Source organism: Brachionichthys hirsutus, chromosome 12, assembly GCF_040956055.1.
Source record: "Brachionichthys hirsutus isolate HB-005 chromosome 12, CSIRO-AGI_Bhir_v1, whole genome shotgun sequence".
NCBI classification, from domain to species: domain Eukaryota; kingdom Metazoa; phylum Chordata; class Actinopteri; order Lophiiformes; family Brachionichthyidae; genus Brachionichthys; species Brachionichthys hirsutus.
In genome coordinates, this window is record NC_090908.1 from 57,623 (window position 1) to 85,079 (window position 27,457).

The window sequence follows — 27,457 nt, forward strand, 5'->3', positions numbered from 1 at the left end:
ATTACAGTACAAGTACAGTCACACAGTAGCCTGTGTTATAGTACAAGTACAGTCACACAGTAGCGTGTATTACAGTACAAGTACAGTAAACAGTAGTATGTATTACAGTACAAGTACAGTCACACATCCTGTCTAAGAGGAGCATTTCTAAAAAGCCCTTGCGGTCTTGTTTCCGTTGAAAGTCCTTCGTACATAAATCATCGACATTTAACAAAACGATGTGCCTAAGGACACAACGACAGCGTACACACGTGCCCGAGCCGGGAATCGAACCGCCAACCTCTCGATCACGGGACGACCCTCTCGACCACCTGCGCCACCGTCGCCCCAGCCGGGGCCTTCTCACCATAGTGATGATTAGAAACTGCATTGTTGTGTGGCCAGAGGCCTCACCAAAATACCCTGTGATACTTCGTGCTGCCTATTAAAGAGGATGACATGTCAATAGCATAACTTTCTGATGACTTCACAAGCTTGTGACTCAGTGTGAGTGGGGAGTTCTGACAACGAGACAGGGTCAGGGAGCAGCTGCCGCTAGCAGCCGGCTAGCTGCTCCCCTTTTAACATTGCATGCATTGTGCTCTTGTGTATTTAGCCTGAGATTATGTTGTTCTTTCCACATATAAAATAAAAAACTTCAATATGCAATATCTTTACATTTATTTATCTTTAAACAGTACAAATTAAAGCTATGAATAATGTGTCGAATAGTTTAAATCTGATTTCATATATCGTTTTAATAAAAGCAGCATTCTGCATTAACTACAGCGTTTAACCTGACCTGTACATAAATATACTGTTGCCTTTCTGATGTGCTTAAATGTTTCATATAAAGTTCAACTCATAACTTCCCACAGTCCTTGAAGTGTGAAGCCATCCTTCAGCTTTTCAATGGCGAGGCCCAACTCCACAGAGAAAACGGGCTCACAGTCCTGTTGCTTTGGAAAAAAAGAAAAAAGAAATAGCCCGCAAGATTTTAAAACAAAAAGCACTACTTAATATATTTTACATTTGAAGTTGGTGTTGGAACTTTACCTTATTTCCATCAGCGAAGTACGCCTGTGGGAAAGCAACACACAGAAACATCACAGTTAAACAAACAGCAGGGAGAACAAGTTATCTGAGAATTTATTGTCTGATGAGCAAACATGAATTCTTATCCCTTATTTCACGCTGAAGGCCATCTCACAGAGGAGTCTATTGGTGGCCAATGGACACACTCACTGTGAAAGCATCAGTCTGCTCATCGGCTTCAATTTCCACATCATCAGGAGGTTGGTCCACTGTGAGTTCTTCCAACGGCTGGGGCTGAAATCAGCGTTTGGAGAAGACAGAGCGACTAAAAACGAAATCAGATGAATTCATGACAATGCAGCCTCAGTGGTAGCGCGCTAGCACGCTAGCACGCTAGCGTCTCCCCAAGGCCAGATGGATGCAGAGGGCTGCGGCGTAAAACAGAATGAAGTGTGAAATCGACTACAAGGTTGATTTGCTGACAGAGCAGGAAGAAGAAGCCACAGGAAAGAAACATTTTTATTTTGGGGAATATTACAAAAATATTAAATCTACTGTACATTATTAGATGTTTGCACTGCTGTTTACCTTTTCTTCCATTTCATATTCTACTCCAAAAATAGGGTTTGCAGAATACACCTTATGTAATGAGTTGATTTCCTTAAGTGCATCCTGAAGCTTATCCACAGGGTCAATCTTAAACCCAAGCACGTAGCCACCACTCTAAAAACACAGTCACAGATTAGAATTGTGTATAAAGCAGAGGGTTACGACGTCCGTTGCTACTGTTAGATCATTATGTTATCATCAGCTCAGGTGAATGCAGATTACCTGGCGTGAGCTTTCCATCACCAAAGCCAAGCCGAACTTTGAGTCTCTTATTCGGATGGACAACTTTGGGGAAAAACAGAGAAAAGAAAATGTAGGCAGTCTTAAAGTGTTTGTGATTTTACAACAGGAACAAAATCATTTGTAGCAACTCATGAGCAAGGCACACTGGCATCGCTATACGATGAAATGAAACTACTTCATTCTAAACGGAAGAAAGGAGGGAATGTTGATATCAAATCGACATGAGTTGGTCATTTTATTTGCTTAGCCTGATAGAAAGTGGGATGGTAATTTTATTTAAACTATTATTGTACTTACAATTTGAAGGAAAGGAATGCTGACATTAAAGCTCTCGTTCATATTTGCGTGCCACACAATGCGAACATTGGTGATAAAGAAGGTTCCAAGGTTCCCCTGTGAGGAGGAAAACACAATAATGAAGGAAGATTAGTCAGGTGGACTCATCGGGTGCTCCATCCATCCATCCATCCATCCATCCATCCATCCACCTCAATTGTCTAGTCGAGAGCCGCGTTATCCTCCTCGCGGGTCACGGGTGTTACTGCAGCCTGTCGCAGGTGACTACTGACGGTACACCCTGGTCAAGTCGCCAGCGCAGAACACCAATCAAGCACACACTCACACACCTAGAGACGAATTGGAGTAATCACTTGACCTAAACTATGTGTTATTGGAGGTGGGAGGAAACAGGATTAATAATCTGCATTCCTTTACCTTCTCCTACTGGAGTTCGTTACCCTGCAAGTGTTATAAAGTTGAACCTAACGCGACCTAATCCTGAATAAGCAGCGGTAAGATAAATGGAACTGTTGGTTGAACAGGTCGGTTTCTCACATTGAAACCTACCAACAATGTGCCATTGGCAGCAACGTGTCATCCAATCAACTGTTTGTTGATTGCGCCACCATGAGGAAAATCAACTGGGAATGTTTAAAAAAAAATACACTCAACTGACTTTTGAACTCTGAATTCGTGTCAAAGGTGACTTTTTTGTTATTCGGTCTTCATGCATGGACCCATTGTGCCACTTATTCTGTTGATACTCCTCTCACTATAAATCTGTGTGTTCTGGAGGCTCCATCAGACCGTAACTTCATCTTGGATACCCTAATCCCACTCATAATGTGCCACAGTAACCCAGTATCTACCAATTTACCAGGGCACAGTGGCAAATACTAAACGCTGAATACTTTTTGTTGATTTGTCCCTCGGAGGGCAGTTTGGTTTACAGCAGTTACACTCTGCTGCTGGTCGCCGCGCGCGCATGCGCCCAGGCAATGTGGGTTGCCTAAGGGCACAACGTCTTGCCTAAGGGCACAACGACAATGTACACATGTGCCTGAGCTGGGAATCGAACCGCCAACCTCTCGATCATAGGACGACCCTCTCAACTACCTGCGCCACCATCGCCCGAATTGCCCCTGGATGTGAGTATGTGCGTGAGTAAACAAAAATGACAGAGTAATCTTCAATTCTAAGATGTTATCTGAGAGATTCAAGCAAGTAATGGATGAAAACTACTTGTTACACTCTAAATTAACAATGATGCACTATGGGTTGTGCTGTTGCTTCAAAGTAAGAAGGTTCTAGGTTCGATCCCTTTCTGTGCAAAGTTTGTATGTTCTCCCCGTGTCTGCATGGTTTTCTCCGGATTCCTCCCATTTCCAAAAACATGCAATTTAGGAGAATTCACTCCAAATGTATTTGTACATCAAATGGAAAACAACAAAAAACAGACACATTTTAAGGACAGTACCTGATCACTGGATAAATTCCAAACTCCATTAATTTTATCATACACTTGTTCCTGGGGCAAGAGTCTTAACTGCTTATTTTGAATGAGAGAGGCCCGTAGTTTCAGGTCCCTGTACATTTTTGATGTCTCATAGGCCCTGTGACAAAACAAGAAACGTCTAAATATCTCGTGAGACAAACATTTTACAGTTTGTGTAGACTGAGCTTAGAAGTGAACTGTGTTGGATTACCTGTGGACAGCAATTACAGATGTAAAGAGCCGAGGACTTCCTGGAACCACATTTGTGAAAATGAATTCAAATCTTGTATTGTTGGACTTTGTTAAGATGTAGAGCGCTTCTGTTTGGCCTCTCAGTTTCTAGAAAAAATGCATTCAGCACATAAAGCATATATTTTTTAGATCTTTATAATCAATTATATTCTTTATTGAACATTTATTTGAATGAGATGTGGAAACTGGGACCATCATTGGCTTTGACCAAAATATTTTTCCACTTCAAAAGTGAGTGACTTTTACACAGAAAAACACACAAACAACACAACATTTGAAGTACTGAAACATTAGCTAAGTGAGGAAATGAAAAGTTATCTGGCTATAAAATAATAATAATAATAAAAACATGAACAGCTACAGGAGTGAATCAACTTACTGAGTTGGCTGCCCTTGTTGTGATGTTTAGGATGGAATTGTAACCCACAGCTGAAAGAAATAATGGATTTGCAATTACAGCTTTTCATGTGGTTTTCCAATTGGCTTCTTCATTCCAAATCTTCTGAGGACTCAAACGTACAATCGGAACCTCAAGGAGCAAAAGCACACTCTCATTTTGTTTCCCAGAATAACATCACACAATATTACAAACATTTAATATTACCTGTTGATTCACTGAAACATATAGAGTACAACTTGAAGAAATAGTCGCACTTAATGGAATTAATAATGCACCACTCATTTCATTGTCCAATTTGAGAAAGTTTTTTCTCTATTTTATAATTGACTGGACACAATTACATAAAACAGGCTTTATGATAATTCTAATCATACAAGGTTTGGTTATACTTGTCAATGCTTACCATTACAAGAGTGTCCGTATTATTTAGTCAAAGGGGGACTATGGGCTGCTGCTGAGGTGCTCGATTATTGCTCTAATCAATGGTAAATGGGAGACACACAAATGCGGAAACTAAATTGTGGCTCCACAGGACAACTGTTAAGTCTCAAGTGAGGAAGACGTTAATAATACTGTCAACTTAGTGACATACATATCTAAGAGGGGGTGGAAACATTCATCTGATGTGCTGATGCAAGAAACATATGAAAACAAGACAAAAAGCATTTAATCATGCCGATCCACTCACACAAATTGACTCTTGGCAGAGCCAACGAATGCCAAATGATTCTCAGGTTTGTCACCAACAGTCGTCCTGGAAGAAACAATTATTAGGATGCAAGCAACACAGAGGATACGTAGATCGTTTCAGCCTCCAATACAACAAACCTCGATCTCCATTGTTTCCTTTCGTGTCTTCAATTGAGTCTAAACAGTCGATCAGCACTTCTCCTGGACGCGTTTTCATCTGTCTGTATAATAGAGATGTGTGGAGGCTGTCAGCGACCGATTTAATGTAGTTTATCATTGTTTTATTATTGTTTTTAACCATTTAGTTCACTGTCACATAGCTACTGTACAATACTAAAAGTACAACGCTAATCTACGACATAGCTATACTAAGACAAACATGACACGACGTCACTGCACACCACTATATTTCTAAGAGAAACTGTAAAGTTACTGATAAGAGGAGACATCTGAGCCAAGTACACTCATTCACGTTCTGTTAGCCAATTAGCATAGCTAAGCTCACTACCCTGCCCACCAGTGAACCGACCGTTGAGCAAACACAAACTCACTGTGCCGTTACGTCAAACCGAACGTCTCTGTCTTCCCACAGAGCATCTAGAACGGACGCCATGCCCACTCGTTATCGGCGCCTCAGGCCCAGTCTAGCACCTTATGTTTGCTACTAGCTACGTACTGTTGTATCACCAGCTAGCATACGCTCCACGGGCTAATCAGAAAATCCCGGTGCCAAGCGTCACAATCTCCATGGTAACCGACGGCAAGCGACGAGGACAACAATGAGGACAGATCCGACAATTCGAAAGAAACTGTACCAATGTAGTATTTTGTGACATTTATATTACTTCTGTCAATGAGTACTTAATCATGCAATACAGAAAAAACATAATGTTCCCAAGTCACAACACAAATCTCACATTTTTCACTAGCATTGCTTAAAATGTGACTTTAATTTGCCATTTGGAAATAAAAAGCCATCTGTAAATAATATATCCAGGCCACTCACCCACCATATCTGTGTGTATCAGTTACAACTAAGAACATCACAGGATTGTGTGTGAAATTGGTCATCTCACTCACTAAACACATAACAGGTAATCCAATTACTAAATATTTTATTATGAATAAAAGTACAAAGCATTTATTCAGATGAACACAGACTGCCCCAATAGACAGGTCTTAAATGGATGGATTGCAGAAAGCTTCATTGTTCACAGTCTGAAAGGAGTACCAAGAAAGAAGTGGATGTCTTTCACAGTCAGTTACAAACATAATGGACAAAATGTGACAGTATCAAACATAAGGCGCACAAAGCTATTCAGCATATTTCCTATTACTTTTATGAACACAAGATAAAGAGACATCGAGGTATAGGAATTCCTACAGGTTACATGTAAATAAACGTTTTTGGCAGTGACCAGGACATTCATTTCCAGTGTATCAAGCAGGACATCACTTTGTTGAGGTAATAAGTCAGTATTTCTAATAGAGAATGATAATAAAGTCAGTGATTAATTTGGAACAATAATATCAGCAAATCTCAGAAGTTAATTCAGTTGGTTATTAAGTTTTAATACTGTTTATATTTGGTATAAAATCTTGTCTGAAAACAACTGATGAAAGTTGGTGTCGAGATTGTGCAGCACAGAAGCCCAACTTCTGTCAGTTTCTTCTCCACTTATCCAGCTGGGGACAAAACAATTCTACATTGAGAAAAGAGACACAGAAAGAGAACGTGGATCCAAAATATCTAACTCTAAAAACTTACCTGCCCTGAGTAAAACACAGGTCTTCTTGCATTCATCTTCCGTTTCATAACGGTTGCCATTTCCACCACAACCTCCATACCAAAACTGTGCGCACGCATTGGCCTGCTTATCGTAGTACCAGCGGATGTTATAGTTCCTGCAGGGACCTTGGTCTAAGCTGAGTTTACAGCGTGGATCAACCGGTTGGGCCTCTGACAAAGAAAATATATTTATGTTCTTAATGAGAATACCTGACTAGTTAGAAAAGTACAGAGGTCACTAATAAATAAAATGTACATTTATTGAAATGTCCCTGTAAGTCACGGCAGAGTAACACCAGAAAAATTGACTAGTACTCACCTGCAGGAAGGTCTAGGCTCACTACAGACTGTGACTGTTTCGATGCCAGTGATGAAAATGAGGATGAAGATGTAGAAGAGGATGATGATAGGACTGTATCATTGGAGATAGAGGTTTCTCTTATCGTTGATGAAGGTACTATTTTGTTCACCACATTTAAAATACTACTACCCCATGCATGGACCCTTGGGTCTAGATCTTCACCTTCATCATCCTCCACCACCTACAGTAAGACAGTAAAATATAAATGTCAGTTTTGTGAAGAATTTTGCAGCTTCCCCAAAGACATTTACAAATTTGTACTGTCCCCCTTGAGGTTTCAGCAAAGACCTGAACAGGAAGAGGATCTGCACTGATGGGCAGTGTAAAAGTGTCTCCACGTCCTCGGCTGTTGGTCCTTTTCTGATTCCGGATCTCCTCCTCATGGTAACCATTCCCATTGTTACCGTATGTATAGCCATTGAATCCACTGGCATTGTCTCTGTGTCCATCGTTTCCATTCCAGTGCACATCTGTTACACGGTTGTGAATTAGAGCTCCATTTTCATCTTCACAGAACTGACTGACCAGTTTAGACTCCAGTGCTGAAAAAGAGGAAATCTCTTTTAGGCCATTTACAACACCACGACAGAAGCAATAAATGCTATATGAACATGCAGATGATTCTGACTGTGATTATCACCTGGTAGAGTATTGAAATCATCAATCAGGAACATGTGTTCACTATCAGGGTCAGAGGCAATTAGGTTAAGTTCTTGTAGGAACTCAGCTTGCGTAGGATCGGAGGAATTGACAATCCCGAGGGCATACATCTCAATGTTTGCAGCATGAGCTTCCCTCACAGCTACGTCAAGCTTTACAGACTCTCGTTTATCAGTTTGGCCATCAGTAATGACGATGGCCACCTTTTTGACTCCAGGCCGAGCGCTGAAGAAAGCCTCGTGAGTGGCTTTCCTGATTGCCGTGCCAGTGTAAGTGCCCTCGCCCATATAAGTCATTGTTCTTATTGCTTGCTTCACGTCCTGCTTGGTCACGTAGCGGACCAAGTTGAACTCTAGACGGACATCCAGACTGTAGAGAACAAGTCCAATTCTGGTGGCATTGCGTCCGACTGCGGTCCGATCCACCAACCTGGTGACAAAGTCCTTGATGATCTCAAAGTTCTCTGGACCGACACTCTCTGAACTATCGATGACAAACGCAAGTTCCATCGGTCTTTCTTTGCACTTGATGCCACATCCTGGAAATGAAGAAAAGCTGTTATTACGTGAAATGAAAGGCAGTCCTATAATCTGATCCTATAATCTAATTTAAAAGTAGTTGTCAGCTGCACCACTCCACCAATCCACCCACCCATCTCTCCCTTCTGGAGGTACACAAAAGCGTTCCCAAACCGGTCGAGAGGAATATTCCATCCAGAGCATTCTGGGCCTTTCCCAGAGGGATATGCCCAGGATGCCTCTCCATGGAGCTTTTCTGATGGCATCCTTACCAAATGCCCAAACTACCTCAGCTGACTCCTTGTGGAGGAGCAGCAGCTCCACCCTCCCCAAATGAGCTCCCCCCAGCAGGTGAGAGTAGCAACAAAGATTCACCAGTAAATCAAGGACAAACCAGTCCAGAGCCTCCGTCGCTGTGTCCGCTGATGTTTCGATCAATCTTCCACTGCCTTCCTTCCCTCACTCATGCACAAGACCCCAAGATACTTGAACTCCTCCACTTGGAGAAGCAACTCATTCCTGACCTTGAATTGAACTAATCGTCCTTATTGAAACAATGGCTCCACTGAGTATGTGTGAAATGGAGTTGGCAATTCACACAGAATTGACAAGAAATTGATATTTTGATTCTGGATGAGCCTCCTCTTGAGCCTTATTTACAAAAATAAAAATAAAAACTCAGATCCAAACAATAGATAAAGGCTGGTGGCTCTAAGCAGCCAAAATAATCAATAATTATTGGTATGATGGTTCCATATATAAAATGGCTGCACCAAACACTAATAGTGAATAACAGACTAAGCACCATGTGAACTTCATCTATCTCATAATTTGGCTGTATAGTGATATCACTCCATACATATTTTAGCAGTGCAACATACCCTTTCTTCATATATAATATAATTATCATAAAAACAAGGCTTTGTTTGTAGTCTTACCACATATTTCTTTGATTAGCTTGATGATGTCCTCTCTCTAAAAAAAGAGAAAATCTATTATGGCAAAGTCACTTGAATTTACCCAGTATTCATGTACAGTAGTCCCTCATTTTCCGCGGGGGTTACGTTCCAAAAACAACCCGCAATAAGTGAAATCCGCAATGTAGTAATTTTTATTTTTTTTACAATTATTATACATGTACATAAATGTTTTAAGGCTGTAAAACATTTATGTAAGAGCGCTATTAAACAAACGCTTAACAAATAAACATGATAGCTTTCAGAAATAACAAATTTAATTTTAATGATCAACCTACGAGGTTGAACACATGAGAAATGATTAATAGCAACTCGCGCGTATTTCACAGTTCCTCCGACCGCGCCCCTTCGTCTTGCACCGTTTCAAGGCGCGTTCAAGTGCAAAAAAATAAATGGGAAATTGCAGTAAAAAAATCCGCGAAGCAGCGAAGTCGTGGAAAATGAACCGCATTATATCGAGGGACTACTGTAGTTGAATTAATGGCCTTACTGTGAGTCCTGGTTCTCCCTTTGCTCCAGGTCTTCCCTGGAAAAACACAAATCCTTTCTTAGTTGTGTCAGCTGTTATTTCAAACTGTTTTAACAGTGTGCTTGTTGTCGCAGCCGATACACAGTCACAGACGTAGACTGTAAACTCTATTTCTCTGACTCCATCCCCGTACATTTTAATTAATGGCTAATCTAAAGAAAAACATTCTAAACTGAGTTGCTTTAGGGATCTAGCGCATTTAACTGTTTATGTTTTTGAACCAGCTTTCCTTTGACTAATGTCATTCTTCCATGTCACGTCAAAGGGAGCCGTGGAAGCCTTATCTCAGTGCACACTTTGAAATTCTGGCATCATCTAGTGTTAACATTCAGCTTACTGCTTCAGCAGCAGATCCAGTGTCTCCCATGTCTCCTTTTGTACCTTTGATTCCTCTTTCACCAGGTAATCCTAGATCACCCTGCGAAAAGAGAAGCGTAACCCGTCAGTCACTGACCAGTTAATTAGATAAAAATAAAATCCTCAAAGGATGCATGTAAATCCATCACCTTGGCGCCAGGGAATCCATCTCCTCCAGGCCCTCTGGGCCCGGTCATGCCTCGAGGTCCTGGTGCACCCTGAAGGGAGATTTTCATTTGAATGAATCACCCAGGAGCAATGTTCCCTCTAATTTTGTGTGCGTCTGAGCAAACGCACACACTCCCTGAGCAGAACGCACTTTATATTTGAAAGCAAACCTCAAAGTGCACAATAGTATAAAAGAAACACAAAAACAAGAGATAAAATCAACAAATAAAACATAAAATTAACAAGCAAGGGAGGTCCAACATTTGTTTTTCTAAACAAGTATACAGAAGAGAAAAGGTGTTAACTGTGGATGATGAGGAGTATATATTTTTTATTTATATATGATAGTATTTTATGGTTTATTAATGCAAGTATTTATGTTGAATATTTTTCTATAAACTGAATAGGGTTGACATTTTTTTAAATAAGTAGTCCACTTCTTCCAATTTCTTTTTTGAACTATGTGCTTGTTTTGTTATGTCTTTTCTTTCTTTTTTTATCAGTATTTCTTTCCTTTGTATCTACAAATACTTTTATATATTTTTTTATACATGTTCGAAAACAAAATTCATTCATTTATTCATGTGGAACTCCTCGTCTGCTAAATACAGTATAACCTCATGTGTCCTGTGTCCCTCTCACGTCTCCACGGTTGGACACGTTGTCCAGGTTGACGTCCTCGTCTCCTGCAGCTTTGACTTTATACGCATCGGCTGGTCCAAACACTTCAGGAGCATTTCTGGATGCTATTTTAATACGCTTCATTAAACTAAGTTCTCTTTCTCATTCTGCTCTGGATGCTTGAGATGCAGCACAAACAGCTGAGACGTTTCAGCTCCTAGATTTTAGTGCTGCAGCAGCACGTCTGAGAAGGTGCTGATTGACCCACGTTTAAGTTCTAGACTCATTATGGACTTGAATTCAACATGTTCACTAGTAATGACCTCCAGAACGTGGGTTCTGCAGAACAGCCTCACAGTAATGACCTCCAGAACGTGGGTTCTGCAGAACAGCCTCACAGTAATGACCTCCAGAACGTGGGTTCTGCAGAACAGCCTCACAGTAATGACCTCCAGAACGTGGGTTCTGCAGAACAGCCTCACAGTAATGACCTCCAGAACGTGGGTTCTGCAGAACAGCCTCACACTTCTCTGCCAGTGCAGCAAAAGGAAAACTTATCCCCCAGTCTCGCCATTTCTTCTGTTTCTCTCTCTCTCGAGCGCAGAGAGAGAGAGAGAGAGAGCGAGCGAAGCACGGAGCGGAGATAGGAGGTATCGATGAGAAGGGACTTTATTATTAAGTGCACGTGGACTAAAGCAGCTTCATCTATCCAGCTCGTCTGGCGTGTCCCTTTAGCTTTAGCATTGCTGCACTTTAGCTTCGTTCACCAGCGTGAAGGGAGTTAACCCCGGAGGAGAGGAGCGATCTCCCCGGTGTCACCTAACCACGGTCCCGAGACCAGAACCGGAAAGGGTTTACAACATATTCATCCGACCACTTTCTTTTTTTGCTCCACATAGTTAGTCTGGATTAAAATCACACGACCAGGACAGTCCCACGTTGAGTACTGGGCGCACTAAATTCCCTGCAGCCAGTGACGGCCAAGAGGGGCGTGTCATCACGAATTGACACGATGAGTCGGGGGTGTCTGGACCTCGGTTAACCCCGGTTAAGAACCACCGAGCTCAAAAGAATCGCGTCTCCTTTCCACTCTGGCGCGCTGAGATGACGTCACCGCCCGTTCGCCTTGTCATTATTATAAAGCGTCTTCCCTCCACATCGGCCACGCCGCTTCGTTCACTCAAACACCTGTGGACGTCGATTAGCTGCGTAAAGACGCACGTAACTCTCATCGTTAGCTGCAGCACCGGGCACCGGTTACCGGTTACCGGTCACTGGCCACTCACTGGCTCACATTGAAAAGTAGCACAGGATGAACTTTTACGCGTTTCTTTTATTTTACATTCAGGTTGGATTTTGTTTTTGTGCGCCGCGGAGATTTTCGCTGCGCAAAGACCGCATCAGCACCTTTTTGTCAGGATAGGCTCCAGCACGACCCACAACCCGGATTTCGGATAAAGCGGTCAGGAAGTTGAGTGAATGCTAAATGCATCACGTTGACTCACAGTTATTTATTGTGAACAAAAAATAGCCTAGAGCCTGAAAGGTAGATGTTCTGTAAAAGGCGGTTACATTTACCTTTGGGCCTTGGATTCCTTCTCCTGGAGGTCCAACTGGACCAGAGGGTCCTGCTCTTCCAACATTCCCCTTAAAACAAATGTTATACAACAAATAGACCATTGCTTTATGAAAGAAATGCTGATTTCTGTTGTCATGATACTGTATATAGTTTCAAATGATAAATTTGTGCAATAGTTGTATTTCAAATAAGAATATTGATTGTAATTGTAGGAGTTCTATCGATAAGCCCGTCTTACAGGCGGTCCCTGTATTCCCTGTCCAGGTGGGCCAGGCAAACCTGGCATTCCCCGAAAGCCAACATCACCCTGAAAAATAAACAAACAAACAAACAAATCTGTTTGTGTAGCATTTTTCTGGGTACTCAAAGATGCTTGAGTGACAATGTAATACAGTACCATCAAGTCAGCAAATCAATTCTAAGATTCTCCTTTTTGTAAAGAAAAATGGAAAAATAAGCGAAATAAAACAAACCTTGGGACCAGGGAGTCCAATTCCTTCTAGACCTGGTTCACCTGGTAAGCCTGGAGATCCTGGAGGCCCCTAAAAAAAGATAGACAATGCTAACTTGCATGGGATTAACGTGTTACAGAATTCTAGTACATGCAGTTTACTGATTATACAAACCACTTGGCCGGGGAACCCGTCCCCTTTTTGACCTGCTAGACCTGGCAGACCTTGATGACCACGTTCGCCCTGATTAAACAATTAAAACCATGACAGGCAATAGCATTATGCTGATTGTAATGGAATACTTAATAAATGCTCTGAAAATACCCAAAGATCTTACCTTTGGGCCAGGTAATCCACGTCCTGTTTCTCCAACAGGACCGGGGAGACCAGCAGGGCCACGATCACCCTGGACAGAAGACAATAGCATAACAAGGACAATTCTGATGTTTCACAATGCATCAAACGGTACCTGCTAGATCTTTTAGCCAATTGCTACATATTTGCTTTCATGCCAGGATGTGTAAATTCATTTTATTATAAATCGTTCCTTTACCTTTGGCCCCGTTATAGACTGCCCTTGCTGCCCTGGCATGCCCTGTTGGCCCGCTAATCCACGTTCACCCTGAGAAGTGAGTTGGCAAGATAAGATCATAAGATCCTTTCATGGCCGTCTTAAACTCTTGAGTTGGCAGGTAACAACCTGCAGATAACTTGTTTTTGGCTCTAAGGCAAAGGTTAGGTTAGAGTGGCATAAATACTCAACAGCAATATATTTGTTGGAGACTAAGGGTGCATTCCCACTGCGCCAAGAGGACTCGGTTCCTTTGGGAGCAAATTCCTGTATTTATAATTTGTTGAAAGGTCTGCGTTCCCACTGTGATTTCTTCATGGAACAAACTTTCGGAGCAACGTCACGTGGCCTAAAGGGGCGCTTGTCGATTGGACAAAGTAGAAGGGGAAGTCCCGCCCTCTCCCATGTTTCTTTTTTTGAGTGCGCTTTACGGCTGCTGCTCATTCACGGAGGAAATCTCATTTAGTTCTGGCCTAAATCATAAATGTTACACAACGCTAGTCGTTTTTAACAAACACAAAGTCGCTGGGATCCGTAAAGTCTCCGGATCAGAACAACGGAATGAGAAACTATCGCTGCCGATCAGCTGATTCTCCGCTCTGCGCTGGACTGTTAAAGCTCCGTGGAGCTGCAGGGAGAAGTCGTATCAGTTACCGGTGATACGTAGCTGGTTCTGAAAAAAATATTAAAGAATTATAACGCATATTTAGTTCATGAAATCTACACACAACAGTGTATATTTCCCCACTTTTATTTTTTTTGGAGCAGCTTGGAGTACTCGCTGTACTTCCTCTACCGGAGACGCACCGCGTAGAGCGTCACTACGTCACTACGTACGTTGCTCCGTCCTTTGCTCCGCTGAAAGGGACCGAGACCCTCCTTTTCAGGCGGACTTTTTTGATCCTCTCCAGAGTCCGGAAGCGCGTTCCCACTGGCCCAAACGGAGCGGATTATCCGAGGAAAGGAACTCTGGTCCGTTTTAAAGGGAGCAAACACGCGCAGTGGGAACGCACCCTAAGTGGGAAAGTTGCTTATTTGCCTTCATGTTGGATGCCGTCCTTTGTCTAACTCTCACCTTTGGACCTGAGGGTCCTGAGATTCCAGGTGGCCCGTGTAATCCACGGATGCCCCTCAGACCCTGGTCACCCTGTAACGAATGACAGCCCATATCATCTGTTTGATGTTTGCTGTTATTTAAATTCTGAACGACAGACGGACATGAAATCTACCTTCTCGCCTTGGGTGCCAATTCCTTGAGCTCCCTCAAAGCCTCTTAAACCAGGTAAACCAGGCTCCCCCTAAGACAGGACAGGCAGATGAGACAGATGCAAACAACATCAGATTTGACAAATATGAGTTTTCCACATACCGGCACTTAGCATGACATGATTTACCTTCTGCCCTGGAGCTCCATCCTCGCCTGGAAGACCGGGCAGGCCACCCAGTCCAGTTGCTCCAGGTTCTCCCTTGAGCAGTTAGAATAGAGCAACCATATTTTAGCTTTGATGGATTCAAATCAATGGCATTCTCCATATGCAAATATGGGGAATGCCATTGAGTTGTTTGGTCAATGCAATGTCTTACCTTTGGACCAGGCTCACCAATGCCTGTCTCTCCAGGAGCTCCCTGTTCTCCTGGAACGCCTTGGTCTCCCTAGAAACAGAAACAGCATGGCACTGTCAGTCTGCCCCAGGGCAGCTGTGGCTAAAGTAGTAGCTTCACCACCACCAAGTATAGAGTGAACGAACAATGCACAATGTAAAGCGTCTTTGGGTTCCTTGAAAAGCGCTATATAAAATCAGTGCTTTATTATTATTACTATGATTAAAAAAAACCGTTTTTTAAAGGTTGTAACAAATTGGACTGTGTTACGGCGGTTGTCTCTCTGCCTCTGCGTTGTGTTGTGTTGTGTAACAGATTTGCAGGTCCACACACGGATGGTTTTGTCGTCATTTACTGGATTTATACAAAAAAATGTACATTAGCACATCTCGGGCACGTCGACTGCTCTTCCCAGCGTGTTCAAACAGTGCTGGGGGGAGGGGAGGCAGGAAGCAGGGCCAAAAACGCAGGACGGAGAGCCAGGAGGGACAAAATACTCCAAATCATAAATATCCCGAGATGTACATTAAACCAAATGAAATAAAAACCGTGTGTAATTATAAAAGGAAAACAAGACAAATACATTAATAGAAAATAAATAAATCCCCTTTATGCAGGATTTAACTGCCTCCATATTTACTCCGTTAAATATGTAAGAGGTTCTTTAGCTTTTCGGAATCTAATTTAACATTGGAGGATGACAAAGTGTAGCAACTTTGCCAGTTCGCTCTGATCATACGATGATGAGCCACTTTCTACACACATTACGTGTTTTGACGCACCTTAGGCCCATGAAAACCCTCTCCTGGGACACCTCTGACTCCTGGTGGACCTCTAGGACCCTCTGCTCCCTGAACAGCAAACATTAGAGTGCTGTCAACACACAATGTTAGTGTGACATTGTTGTTGAAGATGTTCTACACACCTTCTCTCCCTGTATGCCCACTCCTGTCAGTCCAGTTGGCCCCGGAGGACCTGGAGGCCCCAGTCCACCCTGGACACAAACAGCAAGAATCCGTCTCAGTAACGTTCTTACAGAGGTGTGCATGTTAATTATACATTTGAATTCTTCCCATGCATGTTGTGATAAGTGAGAGTTGGATTCTTTGATAGTTTGCCGTTGTTGATTTGATGCTTTATTAAAGAATGACTGAATGACTGAATGGCAGGTCTCCGACCTGCCATTCTCTCTCTCTCTCTCTCTCTCTCTCTCAACCCAGCCGGCCAGACAGATGGCCGTCCACCATGAGCCTAGGTTCTGTCCAAGGTTTCTGCCTGTTAAAGGGAATTTTTTCCTTGCCTCCGTTGCTCTTGTGGGTCAAGTTGGGTTCTGTGTTTCCCTGCAGGTCTTTCCCTGCTGATCCTGTAAAGTGCCTTGAGATGACTTCCTGTTGTGATCTGGCGCTATATCAATAAAAGTGAATTGAATTGAATTGAATTGAACTTCCTTTCGAGTCGTGCATTTGGGTTCAAGTCCTAGTTCTGCAGTAACGGGTGTTTGTAGTGTCGATGCCCTGTGACACATAACCTCACTTATCGTTAGCACCCATCCTTGATCTGAATCCTTTCAACATAATCATTCTAGTCTTCCGTCTCACTTGTGGATTTTATCAGAGCCTATGTTGTCCCAACAGCAAGATCGGTAATAGATGCCGGTAAAATTAACACCCACCATTTGTCCTTTGAGTCCTGCGCCCTGCTGTCCTCTTGGCCCCCTCGGTCCAGGGAGCCCCTGACCCCCCTGTGGATCAAAGCCAGGTCATCTTTGTCAGTCACATCACAGCCACTTTGCTGTAGGAATTGTTGCCAGTGATGGAAGAAGGGCATGTTGGCTCCTGTTACCCTCCAGTGGCGGATCAAAATAAAGATCCTGATCCGTTTAACAACAGCTTGATAAAAGCTGTAAACGCCCTGGAGTCACACAGATGTGTGGTTGCTTCATGATATCTCAGTAATATTTTTACATGAATCTTTTACACGCACCAATACTACATTTCCCACAATGCAACGGTGACGCACCGAGCAGTAGGCCACTTCATTTCAATATTTATTAGCGCACTAGTCGTTAGCATAACAGTAAAATTAACTTTCAGATACCCATCAAAAATGACAAAACGGAAGGCGGACACTGAGAACCGGGGGTTTCAAACGAGGTGGGAGTCGGAGTCCATTTTCATGGAGGTAGCTGGAGAACCTGCGTGTCGTCTGTGTGGAGGAAGTGTTGACTTTGACACCCCTGCACCCCTAGAAAATACAACATGTACTACTACTACTACTATACCACAACTCAATGCAAACACTCATTGAAAGCACAATGCTCAGGGTGTGATGGTTTTATGTAGCACACACACACACAGTGCTTGCATCTCGTCTGTTTGTCTTGCTCTCCCTCCTTTTTTTCTGCTTCTCTATACCCTGTCTGCATTTGTGCTCAACAGTGACGACGTCTTGCTCTCCCTCTGTCCCTCTGACCTGGCTTTTATAGGTGTAGTCACACGAAGCCAGCTGTGTTGATTGTGTTCAGGTGTTGCAGAGCATTTTGCATCACATGATCTTTAATTTGAGAATTTGAGCATAGTTTTTTTCAACTTGTGTTTTAGCAAGACAGAATGTGTTTAGATTTATGAGAAAAGGAGGATTGGGTTTTGCATCATCATGTGAAATGTGTTTATGGTTTTGGCAAATGGGGGCTAGTTTTATTAAATGTATTTATTTATTTATTAATTTATTTGATAGGGACAGCTCACATTAATGAACATCCATACAGACGCATCTAATAGATATAAATATGCCGGATTTGAGCAAAAATGCTAATTTACATCCGCAGTCCCGAGGCAGGTTACAGAAAGACACAAGACATAAGAAAGAACAAGAGGTTACAATAAAAACACAGCGCAGTACAGTACATTACTAAAAGGTTAAGAGCTAATGGTTACAGGCCTGATTTACCTTCAACCACTGCTTGAGGTGAGCTTTGAAGGTTTGTAATGTGGGACGCTCCCTGATGGCGAGTGGAAGAAATGTGTTTAGAGAACTGGGTGTTATGTTTCAGAAACGTTTTCCAATTATCTCGTTGTTTCCTGTCAGCTATTTTACATCAGTGAAATCATTAATCTTAGAGAGTTCAGTCATTTGTGATTCTTCAAAAATGTTCTGTCTACTTCAATTTGATTTCCTGCTACAACATTGTACACTCTAAGTATTTTTACAACGCAAGAGTTTTGTATTTTCTCCTATTTACATCTGAGCAGCTTCACTGGGGGGTAATTGGGAGTATTTTTCTGTTCTACCTTCACTATCTGTCTCTTGCATTTGACTCATAGTTAGTATTATACTGCGGTTGGTTCAAGTTTTGATCCACATAATGTTTTTCTTTGATTGCAGACTCATAATAGTACCTTGGGTCCAGGAAATCCTTCCCCTTGGGGTCCCTTATCACCTTGAACACCCTGCGGTCCTTGAGGTCCCTATAAATAAAGCCAGGTACAACAATATGTCACTCATACTAAATACTTTTTATTGATTTGTCCCTCAGAGGACAATTTGGTTTACAGTCAGTTACACTTCCTACGACTGCAGTCTGCTGCCGGGGTCCTACATGCCTTCGTGCGGCCAGCCTAAGGACACAACGACAGCGTACACACGTGCCTGAGCCGGGAATCGAACCACCAACCTCTCGATCATAGGACGACCCTCTCAACCACTGCGCCACCATCGCCACCACCGACCCACCGCAACGGTACAACGGTACCGTGTGCGAGCTTCCTCTATAGATTATTATTTCCGTTCAACAACAGCCAAAGCACACAAGCATCTTCTTCTTTACTTACAGGGGGGCCAGGTTCACCAAATCCAGGAGCACCGTGAGGGCCCGGTCTCCCCTGGAATCCCACATCACCCTGCAGATTTATACGGTAGCAATTAGACAAAACCCAAATGCAAAAAATATTGGTATCAAAACATTATCATGAAATAAGGAAAATATTTAGAGCATCATCTACAACACTATTTACCTTTGGTCCAGGAAGTCCAATACCAGTTTCCCCCTGAATCCCTGGAGGTCCAGCTATGCCACGCCCCCCCTGTGAACACAAACATGACCAAAGCTGACACAAGACATACTTTAAAGTCTCTATTTGTTTCCTGTTCTTAACCTCTCTCTTTAAATTGTTCATAATGAACATCCATTGTCTGCATATAAGTTTTTCCTTTGAAGCTGAAAATAATACTGTAAGCCCTGGGGCATTTTCTGGGCTGTGGATCTCTTCCTGCAGGTTAGGACAGATAAATGCTAAACATAGGCTCCAGCAATGTCTCAGGGTACCCTAAACCCCCAACAATGGAAACTGTTGGCCTCAGTGAAGTCTCAGTAATTACCTTTGTTAGTTGTTGGACTTGACTTTTAACCTAAAACAATCAATCCTGCTGAGATGAGGTAATTACATGTCCTGTTTTAATGGCATATATAATACAGGAGTTATCTGGTTAGCTCTACGAGTATCTATGGGATTGTGACTGGATGAGGTCATGTATTTGTTGGCTTATGTTTGTCTGCATGACTTCTTACGACATGTGTAGGTGTGGAGCTTTGAACAAGAAGATGATTGAATTAGGATTATGTCACTATGTGTAATTGTATTTATATCCAGATTATATTCTGGATCAGAAACCAGATCTGAGAGATTTAACTATCAGGAGAGGGGAAATGTGTTCCGGGTCAGCGTGAACTTAGCAACATGGCACTGATGTTCAAATACATGTTATGTTTCTGTAAATGGAAAGAAGTTATATCTAGATGGAAAATCCAGATGCTGTTCGTGAACAACTTCCGGGGTCAAACAATTAGGTGCTATTACTTCTTTGACATCAGCAGCACCTTCACGGCTGCGGCGCCGTGGTCGGTGCTGTGTCCGAGGTGCAATGATACGAGTGACTAGATATTGTACACACGCCTGGCCGGCACTCACAGGCGCACTCAGGAGCCCCAGCGTTGACAGGAATTACCCAAAGGGCTCATTTCCATGTGTTCAAGTTTAATTAGCTGCCAGCGGTACTAGATATATTATGATTTCCTTCCAGGTGTGGTATGTTTGCATTTCACTGCATTTCTCATTAAATCAATGTGAGTGATCAGTCCCTGCTCCAGTCTTACTCATTTGGTTGTCAGAACTGTGTCTAACCCAGAGCTGACAGGATTGATGCTATATGGGGAGTCCTACATGTCTTCACACGATCAGCTGGTAATAACAGTATGTTATAACAGTATGTTATTAACAGCAGTGACAATGCTGTAGGCACTTCCCCGTCGCTATTTAGAAACAGGATAGCGGTTGTTATTGAGATTTCCCTGCTGGTTCTTCGCTCTGTGAGTAACAGTAATGATGGCAGAAGACAAACAGGCCTCCTGCTGCATGGCAAACACCTGCGTAGTAGAGCTTCAGCCTTGTGTCTAAACATTATTAAATGTGCAGATGTGCACAATGATATCAGTAAAAGTCCCAGCAACCGCTGACCTGCTTTCCCTGAGGGCCCTGTGGTCCAATGTCACCTGGTGCGCCAGGTAACCCCTGGGAAGAAACAACATACAGCCATTAATAGTACAGTTAGGTGTGTGTGTGCAGCCAGTGCCCTCACCAGGAGCATACTGCTTCTATCAATGACTGTGATGCTGATGATGATAACCCTAACCCAGATGTTAGCCCTTGTGTGTCTGTGGGTCAGTTAATCTTGGTAAACATGAACTCTTTCCTAGTCTCCCACTAGCCCCAGTGTTTTCATAGGGGAACATTCATATTACAGTATATATCGATTCAGGAGTGTAAATGTGACACAACCTCAAAAGCTGAAGGTGAATTTCATAATATGAATGATTTCTTATTGTAATGAGCATTGTGAATTAATTTATCTGTACTTATCATGCAATATATTTCTGATTCATTTTTATAGCACATGCCAGCTCTTATAGACGAGCGCTATAAATGCATTCATGATGTTTTACTATAACAATTTACTGACCTGCAGACCTCTGAGTCCTCTTGTTCCAAGTGGACCCCCAAGGCCCTGAAGCACGCCAGGTAGAGGACACGATGCCAATAAGATAAAGCGGTCAGAAAGGGAATGTGTGAAATGTGCTGTCATACCCGGTCTCCTTTAACTCCTGGAGTCCCGCACTCACCCCTCGTCCCCTGCGGAGAAATCATCGCACTGCAGGCGTAATTCAAACACAAACACAGTATCATCATTATAAGTCTAGATCACATACCGTCTCTCCCTTGTCACCTGGTTTCCCCTGCAAAGAAGATGAACGGGAAGTTGACTGAACAAACTATAATTACTGCCATGTGTATTGAGTTCATCTTTTCATGGATGGGGGCAGCTACCTCAGCACCCTCTTGCCCAGGTAGACCACTGAATCCTGCTTCACCCTGATACGATGGACAGTAGACTTAGTATTAGTATTATTATTATGTTACAGGCGAGGTATAACATCATTTAAACTTATCCAAGCTACAATATGTAAACGCCGTTACGCAGAAGATACCTGCTGTAACAACAAGATTAGTTTAATGGTACGGTAGATATCAAAACTACTGAATATAAGAAGTAGAAGCCCCAAACACAAATGCGTATTAACCATTTAAATATGTTTAAGATTTGGATTAAAATCTTGCCTATATCTGGTCATGAAAATCAAGACGGGCTTGTTTGCATTATCAGACTTGCATATTGATGCTAAATTGCGTATAGTTATCCAAACAAGTTAAATATTCATAAAAGATGATGAGGCTTCTCAAACCTAAAACCTATTTAGGGGGGGTTATTTAACACCTGCAAGACCTCCCAGCCTCATGTCCATCAAACAGACACACCTTTTGACCTTTAACCCCGGGGGCTCCATCTTCCCCAGGACGACCTTTTTTCCCCTGGAGAATGAAACAACGCTGGAGTTAAGAACCAAATATATATTACCTATATTTTATATACACTAAAATACTTTTTCTCGAGCCGAGCATTGTTTGACAAAGACAGCAGAAGAAAGGGCGACTGGGCTGATGTGTGAATGATGTAATCTATGTGTTTACAGATGTGCTGGAGACGTGAGGTGTCTTGTCCACAGTGCCAGAGGTCACGTCTGCAGCTGCACCTGGACACCGTGTGTCAGCTCCCCCCCCAGTAATTACCAGTTTGTGCCCATTAAAATAATGAGTGCAATTATTCAAGCATTTTATTCTGGGTGTAAGAATGTGAAGAATCTGTTGAGAGCGATAACACCTGGTTGTCTGTCACTGATATGATGAAGACGTTCGCATTATGTGAGCCGCCAATAATCTGAGGAGGAGGGCGAACTAAGTGGAGGTTTTATTTGTGTGCACTGTGACTGGCTGAGACACACAGGTGAGTCCCACCTGTCCCATTCCTCTACTGCAAACGCCTGCAAGCTGTGCTGATGATCACCTGATGATCCTGATTTCAGTAATCCTCTCTGGTCAACCAACCTTTTGTTGTGGCAATGTATGGAAAGGTTCAAGACTAAATACTCACCGCGAGCCCACTTGGCCCCCTCTCTCCTTTCTCACAAGCGCATCCCTGAGCTAGAGGGCACTTTAAAGAAGAGACATGTTTGCTCAACTTTTGTGAACGGAATTATTCAAATAAGTACTTACAGTAGACACATTTAAGTAAATACACATTAAATGCCGCGAGATACGGTGTCTTATTCTAAGAGTACTTACTCCTTCATCAGCCAAGCCAGTCTGCAAAAAAAGGAGAAGATGATAAAAATGGTTTAATGTAGTGTAATATCTGTCTACATTATATGAACATTATTTTGGGAAACATAAGTTATATTCACAAAAAAATCAAATATACTGAATGGAAAAAAAGAATCAATTCCCAAAGACTCTTCTCAGCTTCTGAGATTCTAGAGAAATGAGCCGGAGCCAAAGGAATGCCCGCACCGAGCTGCTGGTTATAGCGTGAGCTTACAAGACTATCTGTCTTCTGAGAGAGACAAAAAAGAGTGAAGCCCTTTCGGAGAAATTCCCAAGGGATAAAGTAACGCATATGTCAAACAGTATTCTTCCAAAGCTGTCGTTATTCAGGGCTGTCATGAACACGCTTGTATTTGTTTCTCTAAAGCATTGTCGTCATTCCATCTCTCTGAGGAAACCCGAATCAGCATGTCCGCCTGTCAGCTCTGGATTAATGCGTCTTCCAAGCAAATACAAGATGCTTCCTGTCAGTGCTGTCTTGTCTCAATCACAAGTGTTTTATACTCACAATCTCCCTGACGATTCTTTCCACGATGCCTTCGTCCTGTAGATTCTGGAGGAAGTGGGAGGCTGGGGTGCTGGCGAGCCGACGGAGCTGGGCTACGTTGGTCGGCTCGTTGGCGGCGCGAGTGATGCCTAAAGTGAAAAATTGAATGCCCTGATTCTTTGCATGAGCAACAGCAGAGAAAATATCCGGGTTCCTCGGGTGTGAAACGCCATCAGTCATCAGAACAGCCACCCTGACGCCGCCGGGGCTGGATTCCTCCAGGTAGATCTGTGTCATGTTGGTGATGGCGTAGGTGGTGTAGGTGCCATGCCCGATGTAGGTGATGGGAGCTATGCGTGTCTTGAAGTCCTCGGTGCCCTTCCAGTCTTTGAAGGTTTGCTCTGTGATCACGTGGCTGCTGTACTGCAGCAGAGCCACCCTGAGTCTCAGACTGTGGCCGGTCTGCAGCCGGGCTGCTTGGAGTTGGTCCACCACGTTCATAGCGAACCGCTTCTCCTGCTCATGGGTGTCCTTGGCGCTCTCAGAACTGTCCAACAGGAAGGAGAGCTCCAAGCCACAGTCCTGGTCTCGGGTGGCTGCGTACACACAGAACAGAATAGCAGCAATGATGGCTCTATCATTATTCTCTTGATTATTTATGGCCCTTTATCAAACTTCATATTCAGCTGAGGGTTAGAACCCTGACAGTAAAACAAGTTCATGCTCATCACATTATGGCAGTGATCCTCGAGTGGTGGGGGGCGCGTGGCCCTGGGGAACATGCGGGACATACCCCTTATAAATACCTCGGAGTGCATCTTTAAAAAGGCTCAGTCCAGACTGTTTAAGAAAAGTCAGATCTTCTCACGTGAGCAGGAGGTTTTTAAATGTTGTATTTCATGCTGCATTGTGTCGGGGCGGGGGCATCACCGTGGAGGGCAGGAGGTTTTTAAATGTTGTATTTCATGCTGCATTTTGTCGGGGCGGGGGCATCACCGTGGAGGGCAGGAGGTTTTTAAATGTTGTATTTCATGCTGCATTTTGTCGGGGCGGGGGCATCACCGTGGAGGGCAGGAGGTTTTTAAATGTTGTATTTCATGCTGCATTGTGTCGGGGCGGGGGCATCACCGTGGAGGACAGGAGGTTTTTAAATGTTGTATTTCATGCTGCATTTTGTCGGGGCGGGGGCATCACCGTGGAGGGCAGGAGGTTTTTAAATGTTGTATTTCATGCTGCATTTTGTCGGGGCGGGGGCATCACCGTGGAGGGCAGGAGGTTTTTAAATGTTGTATTTCATGCTGCATTTTGTCGGGGCGGGGGCATCACCGTGGAGGACAGGAGGTTTTTAAATGTTGTATTTCATGCTGCATTTTGTCGGGGCGGGGGCATCACCGTGGAGGACAGGAGGTTTTTAAATGTTGTATTTCATGCTGCATTTTGTCGGGGCGGGGGCATCACCGTGGAGGGCAGGAGGTTTTTAAATGTTGTATTTCATGCTGCATTGTGTCGGGGCGGGGGCATCACCGTGGAGGACAGGAGGTTTTTAAATGTTGTATTTCATGCTGCATTTTGTCGGGGCGGGGGCATCACCGTGGAGGGCAGGAGGTTTTTAAATGTTGTATTTCATGCTGCATTTTGTCGGGGCGGGGGCATCACCGTGGAGGGCAGGAGGTTTTTAAATGTTGTATTTCATGCTGCATTTTGTCGGGGCGGGGGCATCACCGTGGAGGACAGGAGGTTTTTAAATGTTGTATTTCATGCTGCATTTTGTCGGGGCGGGGGCATCACCGTGGAGGGCAGGAGGTTTTTAAATGTTGTATTTCATGCTGCATTGTGTCGGGGCGGGGGCATCACCGTGGAGGGCAGGAGGCCCATGTGGACGGGGGGAATGAGCTGCTTGTCGGAGATCTGTGCTCTCTAACTTTTGTTTTGTACGTTAAAATGTTTTATGACACGCAGCCTTTCATGTTCTCCCCGTGTCTGTGTGGATTCTCTCTGAGTTCTCCAGCTTCCTCCCACCTCCAAAAACATGAATCTTTGGTGAACTGGTGCCACTAAATTGTCCATAGGTGTGAGTGTGTGCATCACTGATTGTCTGTCTATGTGTGGCCCCGTGATGAACTGGCGGCTTGTCCAGGGAGTGCCCCGCCTCTCACCTGCAGACTGCTGGGTTTGGCTCCAGTAGATCCTGTGACCCAGGTTCCAGATTAATCCGTTCAGAAAAGGAATGAATGAATGATGTAATTATTGTAGTAATGGTGCTGATAAAATTATTATCCGTAATTTAGGGTGCTCAAGTTACTGAAGGTGGGAGGAAACCGGAGAACCCGGAGAGAACCCACGCAGACACAGGGACAACCCAGATAGAACCCATGCATGCAGACACAGGGACAACCCAAAGAGAACCCACACAGACACAGGGAGAACCCGGAGAGAACCCATGCATGCAGACACAGGGAGAACCCGGAGAGAACCCATGCATGCAGACACAGGGACAACCCAAAGAGAACCCACGCAGACACAGGGAGAACCCGGAGAGAACCCATGCATGCAGACACAGGGAGAACCCGGAGAGAACCCATGCATGCAGACACAGGGACAACCCAAAGAGAACCCACGCAGACACAGGGACAACCCAGATAGAACCCATGCATGCAAACACAGGGAGAACCCGGAGAGAACCCATGCATGCAGACACAGGGAGAACCCGGAGAGAACCCATGCATGCAGACACAGGGAGAACCCGGAGAGAACCCATGCATGCAGACACAGGGAGAACCCGGAGAGAACCCACGCAGACACAGGGACAACCCGGAGAGAACCCACGCAGACACAGGGAGAACCCGGAGAGAACCCATGCATGCAGACACAGGGAGAACCCGGAGAGAACCCATGCATGCAGACACAGGGACAACCCAAAGAGAACCCACGCAGACACAGGGACAACCCAGATAGAACCCATGCATGCAAACACAGGGAGAACCCGGAGAGAACCCATGCATGCAGACACAGGGAGAACCCGGAGAGAACCCATGCATGCAGACACAGGGAGAACCCAAAGAGAACCCACGCAGACATAGGGACAACCCAGATAGAACCCATGCATGCAGACACAGGGAGAACCCGGAGAGAACCCACGCAGACACAGGGACAAGCCGGAGAGAACCCACGCAGACACAGGGAGAACCCGGAGAGAACCCACGCAGACACAGGGACAACATAGGCGATCTATATGTTTCTCTTTTTTTTTTTTTTTTCTTTAATGCTATTAAGGATAAATATTTTTATTGTATTTATTTATTTATTTATTATTTACGAATTTATAGACAAATTCTACTATTTATACGATATGATACGATGCACTTTATTTATTCCTCGTGGCAGAGTTCTTGCGCAGCGCTGAATCCTGGTAATCACTGATCAATGACAATGAAAGCCTGCTTGCCTCCATCAGGTGGGTCTGCACCCTGACCTTTGGGTTCCCTTTCTTCAGGTAAGTCTTGGCTCCAGACGCCGGTCAGTGCTGCAACCAGCAGCGCTGACGCAAAGGAGGGAAGCATCCTTGTCCCCACTAGAGAGGGAAATAGCGACGGCAATTCAAAATCAATTCTTACCTTCTAAAAACAGTCTGAGTGTCCATCTGCTCAGTTTATGGTGGAACTGTTTCAAAGGAATTCAAATAACAGATAAAGCATTTTAACATTGGCTCACCGTAAATCGTCCTCAGGAAAAGTTTCTATTCCAAGTATTTCAATGGGGTATTTTGAGTACAGCCCAAAATGCAGACTCGAAAGGGTAGCAGGAACCGCAGCTGGTGTCGAGGGAAAAGGTCCTCGACTGCACAGAGGGAGCAGAAACCCAGAGGTTCTCGCTCCTCCTTCAGGAGGAGGAGACCCCACATCTGCCCTCGGGGCTGCTGGGGTGTGTGTCAATAAACCAGATGTACACCTACCCAAGGGCAAACGTTTAAATTCAATGTCGTTTGTTCAAACTGACACACGAACATATACATATAACCCCAGTGTTTTAAAA

At 43.8% G+C, this 27,457-nt stretch overlaps 2 protein-coding genes across 2 annotated transcripts; both read right to left on the bottom strand.

The window, feature by feature from the left end:
* Positions 1 to 649: 649 nt before the first annotated feature.
* On the bottom strand, positions 650 to 5,667 carry bbs5 (Bardet-Biedl syndrome 5). The gene is made up of 12 exons (XM_068746377.1): positions 5,534 to 5,667; positions 5,121 to 5,203; positions 4,981 to 5,046; positions 4,272 to 4,321; positions 3,852 to 3,979; positions 3,623 to 3,758; positions 2,164 to 2,259; positions 1,846 to 1,908; positions 1,603 to 1,737; positions 1,225 to 1,308; positions 1,036 to 1,059; positions 650 to 938 (listed from the first exon to the last, which is right to left on the bottom strand). Exons 1-12 carry the CDS (start codon positions 5,593 to 5,595, stop codon positions 837 to 839), a joined length of 1,029 nt encoding a protein of 342 aa, XP_068602478.1. The 5' UTR covers positions 5,596 to 5,667; the 3' UTR covers positions 650 to 836.
* Positions 5,668 to 6,173: 506 nt separating this feature from the next.
* col28a2a (collagen, type XXVIII, alpha 2a) lies at positions 6,174 to 26,985 on the bottom strand. Its single transcript, XM_068746432.1, has 35 exons — positions 26,898 to 26,985; positions 23,447 to 24,021; positions 22,900 to 22,920; positions 22,709 to 22,768; positions 22,036 to 22,089; positions 21,547 to 21,591; positions 21,429 to 21,455; positions 21,307 to 21,351; positions 21,182 to 21,226; positions 20,680 to 20,733; positions 19,180 to 19,248; positions 18,997 to 19,065; positions 18,565 to 18,633; positions 16,839 to 16,907; positions 16,092 to 16,160; positions 15,949 to 16,017; positions 15,149 to 15,217; positions 14,959 to 15,030; positions 14,794 to 14,862; positions 14,640 to 14,711; positions 13,547 to 13,615; positions 13,331 to 13,399; positions 13,168 to 13,236; positions 13,015 to 13,083; positions 12,780 to 12,848; positions 12,541 to 12,609; positions 10,323 to 10,391; positions 10,154 to 10,234; positions 9,778 to 9,813; positions 9,249 to 9,285; positions 7,773 to 8,330; positions 7,421 to 7,674; positions 7,091 to 7,313; positions 6,751 to 6,942; positions 6,174 to 6,668 (listed from the first exon to the last, which is right to left on the bottom strand). Exons 1-35 carry the CDS (start codon positions 26,983 to 26,985, stop codon positions 6,661 to 6,663), a joined length of 3,582 nt encoding a protein of 1,193 aa, XP_068602533.1. The 3' UTR covers positions 6,174 to 6,660.
* Positions 26,986 to 27,457: the final 472 nt, after the last annotated feature.